At 35.6% G+C, this 7,065-nt stretch overlaps 2 protein-coding genes across 2 annotated transcripts in view; one reads left to right on the top strand and one right to left on the bottom strand.

Annotated features, from left to right (window-relative positions):
* Positions 1–3,915, top strand: part of LOC101243310 (adhesion G-protein coupled receptor G6-like) — a 10,256-nt gene extending 6,341 nt beyond the window's left edge. Inside the window, exons 15-21 of the mRNA XM_026837333.1 lie at positions 667–742; positions 1,238–1,370; positions 1,798–1,832; positions 2,303–2,472; positions 2,839–2,960; positions 3,389–3,500; positions 3,877–3,915. Of these exons, the coding sequence (XP_026693134.1) occupies positions 667–742; positions 1,238–1,370; positions 1,798–1,832; positions 2,303–2,472; positions 2,839–2,960; positions 3,389–3,500; positions 3,877–3,915 (687 nt within the window). The remainder of the gene's footprint in view (positions 1–666; positions 743–1,237; positions 1,371–1,797; positions 1,833–2,302; positions 2,473–2,838; positions 2,961–3,388; positions 3,501–3,876) is intronic.
* Positions 3,916–4,505: 590 nt separating this feature from the next.
* Positions 4,506–7,065, bottom strand: part of LOC100177452 (X-ray repair cross-complementing protein 5) — a 7,748-nt gene continuing 5,188 nt past the window's right edge. Inside the window, exons 12-14 of the mRNA XM_002122525.5 lie at positions 5,620–5,813; positions 5,117–5,277; positions 4,506–4,689 (exon numbers count right to left, since the gene is read on the bottom strand). Coding sequence (XP_002122561.2) covers positions 4,546–4,689; positions 5,117–5,277; positions 5,620–5,813 — 499 coding nt within the window. The 3' untranslated portion in view covers positions 4,506–4,545. The remainder of the gene's footprint in view (positions 4,690–5,116; positions 5,278–5,619; positions 5,814–7,065) is intronic.

The raw sequence follows: 7,065 nt of genomic DNA, 5'->3' as shown, positions 1-7,065 counted from the left end.
AGACTTTTATTTCATTTTCATTTTCTTCCAGACAATACATCACAAGGGAACCTAAACGAACTTAACACACAAAGAAACAACTTAATTTTTCTTGATTACATCTCAAACATTGGATGTGGTTTATCCATAGTTGGTCTTGTAGCTACAATCATCATACATGCTTTGTTTAAGTAAGTTGTGTGTCTTGTATTTTAACCATAGTTAACTAACATTTGTGTCTGGTGTATAAGAAGTAACTCATGTTATAACTCAACAGCGAGCATGAGGTGTATGAATACACCATGTGTGTCTTGTGTATGAGAAGACACCCATGTTATAACTCAACAGTGAGCATGAAGTGTATGAATATACCATGTGTGTCTGGTGTATAAGAAGACACCAATGTTATAACTTGACAGTGAGCATGAGGTGTATGAATACACATGTGTGTCTGGTGTATAAGAAGACACCCATGTTATAACTTGACAGTGAGCATGAGGTGTATAAATACATCATGTGTGTCTGGTGTATAAGAAGACACCTATGTTATAACTTGACAGTGAGCATGAGGTGTATGAATACACATGTGTGTCTGGTGTATAAGAAGACACCCATGTTATAACTCGACAGTAAGCATGAGGTGTGTTTAACATACAAACATAGAAATATAATACAACCTATCTACAGAAAACTGCACCGTCACATTACTCAGCACATTCTACTCCACCTAAGCATGACTTTGCTTTTTTCATATCTACTTTATGTATGTGGGATTAATGCTACACAAAATTTCACCACCTGTCTCACTATCGCCACCTTGCTGCATTTCTTCTGGTTGTGTGCTTGGTGCTGGATGTCAGTAGAGAGCTACACAATGTATGTGTTACTTGTACAAGGTAAATTAGTAAACTACCATAGATTATTAGATTAATTTTTCTATGTTTTTGTTCCGGCGCTGTGGCTCAGCGGTTCTTGCATCCTAACTTTTTTAACTTTATTACAAGCTTTCTAACAAACTTAACAACAAAACTTAAGTTTGTAATCTTTCGTATTACATTCATTTTATAAAATGTTTTCTGAGTGTCATTCACATTATTTAAAAAGACTTATATAGGACATTGAAATATCAAAGAAAATCTTCATAAAATAGATGTAATATAAATGACAGTAACAGTTTACAAACTGATGTTTGCTTGTGATAAATGCCAGGATAGCTGTTTTATAAATCAAATAGTTTCACTTTATTGTATTTTTCTAGTTCTTGGTCCGAAAACGAGCCACCCCCACTTTATAAGACGGGCTTGTGTGTTCTCCTATCTTACCCCAGCATGTGTGGTGGGGTTCACTGTGTTGTATTGTGTGTGTAAGGTGGACCATTACTTTGTATATGGGTGAGTATTCATTCTATTCTATATGGGTGGAACCTACAGCGAGGCATGCCATTGGACCTGGGGGTTTATGCCAGAGTTGGCACATTACCCCAACATTGTATATTCTATTCTATATGGGTGAGGACCTACAGTGAGGCACACCATGGGACCTGGGATTTAGACCAGAGTTGGCCCATTACTCCAACAATGTATATGCACATTCCATTCTATATGAGTGAGGTCCTACAGTGAGGCAGACTATGTTTTAGAATCAGATTTAGATAATAAATTTAGCCTAGATTTGATACATTACCTGTTAATATCACAGTTTAAATGTCTTGAATTGGTAGTTTATTACTTAAAAACATGATTAGTTTTATTTAAATATTTAACAGAACTGTTTATTTAAATATTTAACAAAAATATTTAAAATATTGTTTTTATGAAGATTGTTGACAAATGAGACGGAAAATAAGAGCCAAGGTTAGTAATTGGTAGATTTGTTGTTTAAGGTTTGCATATAAAAACTATTACCCACAATTGTGCATACTGTGAATGAATGAATGTAACTTTATTTATCCTCGCATAGCTGGAAAACGACAGTCGTTATAACACAGGTGTTCTCTTTCATACAGCTCGTGCCCGCTTACAAGTTACCATGTATATTACTTACCAGTAGCATGGTATTCAATTTATCATATTTTAAAGGAATAGATTAATGAATGAATGTAACTTATTTATTCTTGCGTGGTCGGAAAACGACAATTGTTATAACACGGGTGTTCTGTTTCATACACCTCATGTCCGCTTACAAGTTTGTAACTTTGTAGGTATTGTTTTCTCCAAGCTACAGCAGCTAACTGTGTAATAGCTTTATGTTGTCCACCATAAAAAGATATATAAGTGATATTGGTTTATTCATAAGAATTGTATCATAATTGATAATTCTATAGAATATTTCATTACTTTAGATTGGTCATCCAGTTATTTAAGTCCCGACATATGCTGGCCACATGGAGATGCTTTTCATTTTGGATTTCTACTCCCTGTTGCAATCATTCTGCTCTTCAATGTGGCTGTTTTCGCCACTGTGACTTACTCCCTCAGTTATGGCAGAGAAAAGGTAAATATATTGGTAAAAACATAAGGTGTATGAATACACCATGTGTGTCTGATGTATAAGAAGACATCCATGTTATAACTTAACAGTGAGCATGAGGTGTATGAATACACCATGTATGGTGTGCAACACTTGTGTATTAAACCCCTTGGTTTTTCACCCCAAGGTTTAACATGAAAGTATCCTAACTTGACAGTGAGCATGAGATATATGAAGCCACTATGTACCGTGCGCAATAGGTTTAAATGGGTCTTTTGGCAATTCTTCAGATATGCCTGTCAACAACAGCATATACATAAGACACCTGTGTTTAAATTTCAGAGTTGTCTATCACTTTATATTAAACATTATTTATCAATTTATACTTAGGTCAAATCAACAGCTAAAAGAGTGACGTTACGCAAACGACTTTGCAACGTGGTTACCATGACGACTTTGTTAGGGTTGCCGTGGGCGATTGGGTTTCTTAGCAACGTTGTTGAAAATGATACGTTTGTGGTCGTTACACGGACTATACATGTAGTGCTTAACTCTAGCCAGGTTAGAGGGTTTTGTTTAACAATTGCTTCGACCCAGTGGTCACTAATAGGTTGTATAAGTTGTCAGCCATGCTGAAAAAATATACCCACAAAGTTACATACGTGGTAACTCGTAAGCTGGAACTAGGTGTATGAAATGGAACACCGGTGTTATAACGACTGTCATTACCCAGCTTTGCGAGGATATACAAGTTACATACGTGGTAACTCGTAAGCGAGCATGAAGTGTATGAAACAGATCCATGTAATGACTGTCATTGCCCCGCCATGCAAGAATACCAAAGATAGTTACACTCATTCATTACTTAAGAATAAACACTATATGCTACTGCTGCTACTTATTCATTTTCTCGAATCTAAACTGGAAAATTTATTTCCAGGGATTGTTTTTATTCATTTTATTTTGTGTTTACAACAAGCGTGTACGGGATACATGGGTTAGGGGGGCGTGCCAATTACTACCCTGCTTCTCTAGCTCCAGTTGGTGGTCAAGTGGGTGTGTGAATATTCACCACTTCCAACGCGCGAGCAGTAGAGAGCACAGCTCGCTGAAAAGGTTTGCAACCGAAAGTGAATCGAGGAAATCCAGCACAAGAATGTGAAATTATGTTTTTGAAGATACTGGGTTCTAAACTCACTGCTGCTGGTCATGTGTGTCACGTTTTTGGATGTTCAGAGAATCTGGTGTGACATTGTTATAATGCCGTAACACCTATAGTTGTCAAACATTTTATTGATTAATGCAATATATTGGTGAATGCATATACTTTGGCTCTGCTTGTTGTACAGACACCTAACAGCAGGGTAAAATCGTTTATGTATGAAACAGGGGTGCTTAAACATATAATGTCACTCTTTTTTTCAAAAGTTGGTACAAGCAACCCCTGACAGTATCCCAATGTCCTAAATGTTAATGTTATATCCTTTATTATCACTTCAGGATTTTGCCGCAATTACAGTTTGCATGTAAACAGAATAATCACCCTGTATTGGTTGCACCACTTTTCACATTTGTATTTAACCAACACTTCAGTAAATTTCAACGACATTCACTTTTTAACTTTCTGTAGATGAGTTTATGAATTGAAATGTTTGTGTTTTATAAACTTTGTATGTTCTTCTGTGTCGCGCATTTTCAACCTTTAAGTTTTGTAGAGATTTTCTTTATTTCATTAACAATCTGCTTGTATATTTCAGATGTAACTTTTAATAATGATAATATATATGTTCTAATTATTGACACACGTAGATATATTGGATATTATCAAGAACCACAAAGTACCAAGGGTCCAAGGTTCAAATCTTATGTAAGTTACTCATTGTTTTTGTAGTTTTACTGTGGGTGATTATTTTGGGGGATTTATTTTATGTGTCACGAACAATTTAGACAACACATAAGTGACCACTTGGTTGAATTACGTTAAGTGTCCTGCCCACGAAGACATACGCTGACAATGGTATCAGCTTCAAGTCCTGAATGACCATAAAATTACACCATCAAAGTTTACAGAAATGTTTATTCTAAAAGTCAATAAATTCACTCATAATAAGCAGTTATAGCAGATATAAGATCAGCCTTCTTTCCTGTGCATTTAACTTCCAATTCTCGACATATCTCTTTCAACTGAACCACAGTGTATTTACCAAGTGCATTGTTATTAACAGCTTCTTGAATGTTAACCTGGAAATTAGTTGATTTTTTTTCAGTTTTTATAAAGACCAAACATTGGTGTCATTACTCATTATATTCTATATGGGTGAGGTTCTACGGAGTGGCAGGAGGGTTGAACAGGGATTTTGACAAGTTGGCTCATCACCCCATTGTTTGCATTAACAACCCAGTGGCCACTAACAGGTTGTAGCACCCTGGGAGTCGGTTAATGAGCCAATTCTGGCTTAAATTTCAGCTCCCATGGCGTGCCACACAGCCGGACCTCACTCACTTAATTTTATTGTTGCACATTTAGTAGCAGTTGGTATATTCTGTTATGACGCAACAAGGATAGTCCCAACAATAAGGGTATAAATCCTGGCCAGATTTAGAAATAGATCACATTTTATCTCAAGGCTTGGTATTGAATAACTACTCTATGTTACTCCTATTTTACCTCTGCGTTTTCAGTTTTTGCTCTCTTGCTCTCTCTGGTGGTCTGATTGCTTTTATGTTTAGTTGCTGTTTTGGTAGGATCGTAATTTTGTGGGAATACTAAACTTTTGAAAGTTTCAACCAGTGGCCCAACTTTTCTGTCAATTCTTTCCACATCTGGTGCTGAGGGTACAAAATATTAATAAACATCTGCCACTAGATCGGTGGGTTAGGACTCCCAAGGTTTGGTGCTGCTGCCATTGTCGGTGTATGTGTCCTTGAACAAGACACTGAACACCGAACCTTGATGATGTTTCATTCTATGGCAGACAAAACATTGGTCTTCAAGATCACAAAAAAATTAGAATATTTCAGATCATTCATACACCTCATGCTTACTGTCATGGTTTTATCACTTTTTCTCTAGGTATTTTTACATTTTTGCTCTGTTCCTTTTTTGCCCGACCAGTAACGGATATTTTTTTGAAACTTCACAATGAAATAACCTATCCATTACATTCAAACCTGTATGATCAGTTACAGGATCAGGTGCTTCTTTCTCCAATGCCATCGCTTCAAGGTTTTTGTAATGTGTCTGCAGTGCTGGGTTGTCAAAGCTGTTTGGATCATATTTGAATCGTAACTTTCTTATAATGGATTCTGCCGATTGTACTTGTTCTTCTGAGGGGGATGGTTGCTCTTCTGGAAGCTCTGTCTCTCTATGGTAAAATATAAGCGTTTCTTTATACTGGATAGTTAGAGTATGCATACATTACATCTCATGCTCACTGTCAAGTTATTACATGGGTGTCTTCTTATACAGCAGACATATATGGTGTATTCATACACCGTATGCTGACTGTCAAGATATAACACGGGTGTATTGATACACTGCATGCTCACTGTTAAGTTGAACCAACGGTGTATTCATACGGTGTATTCATGTATTCATACACCTCATGCTCACTGTCAAGTCCTTACCTCACATCATCAGCAAATGGAAGATAAACGATAAAAAATCCGGATGGTTTAATTTGCTCCGAAGTCTCAGGATCAATTTCCTCCCTCTGAGGTAGAAGAGCGATGTTCCTCATGCTTGCGGATGTACGAGGAACAAATCTAGAGGAGAAGGATTTAAATTGTCCAATCATAGTTGTCAATATAGTCATGTAACCAAAATAGTGGATCTGATTGGTTGGTTTGAATTATGTACATTTACACCGGGTTATGTTTTTATTTAGTATGTTTTTATTTAGTTGTGTGGGGAATAGTGGTTAGCAATACATGCAATTAAACCAGAAGTTACAAGTTTGAGACTCATTGCTGCTACCAATGCGTACCTTTATGTTCTTGGCCAATAAACTTAAAGTTGTTTAAATTCTCACAAAAACATTTGGCTAAATGGTATAAAGTAAACACTAAATGTTTTATTTGTTTTTATACAAATTACGCCAGAACATAAGAACATTAATATTACGAACAAGAACCTGCAAATTGCGACGTAATCCTTATCAAGACATTTCTGCAGTAAAGCTGTGAAAAACGTTGAGCTGCCTGAAATAATAAACTTAAATTTAGTTGAATTTTCATCTCGAAGGTTTTAATCATGCAAACCTGTATTAATTTATACTTAGATTTTAACTAATTGTCCTTATTGGTTTTGGTATTATTAAGAACTGTATTTGCGGTGAATACGTTTAGTGCAGTGTATAGGCTATACAGTAAACATGCATATATTTTCCACCATAGACTTGATGATGATTATTGTCTTGTTATTATGTTGTAAAATGGTGTTGTCACACAAAATTGTTGTACCAATATTTTTATATTTTATATTAATACAGTATTGTTGTTTTTTATACTAGAATTGTTATATTTTCTACCAATTTGTGATGTTATTTAAAATTGTTATATTTTATGCAATATTAATATTTTTATACCAGGCTTGTTACATTTTATATCAATATTAAA

The sequence above is a fragment of the Ciona intestinalis genome, chromosome 13 (genome assembly GCF_000224145.3).
Source record: "Ciona intestinalis chromosome 13, KH, whole genome shotgun sequence".
NCBI classification, from domain to species: domain Eukaryota; kingdom Metazoa; phylum Chordata; class Ascidiacea; order Phlebobranchia; family Cionidae; genus Ciona; species Ciona intestinalis.
Note: the sequence above shows the minus strand (reverse complement) of the source record. Positions and strands in the feature narration are given on the sequence as shown.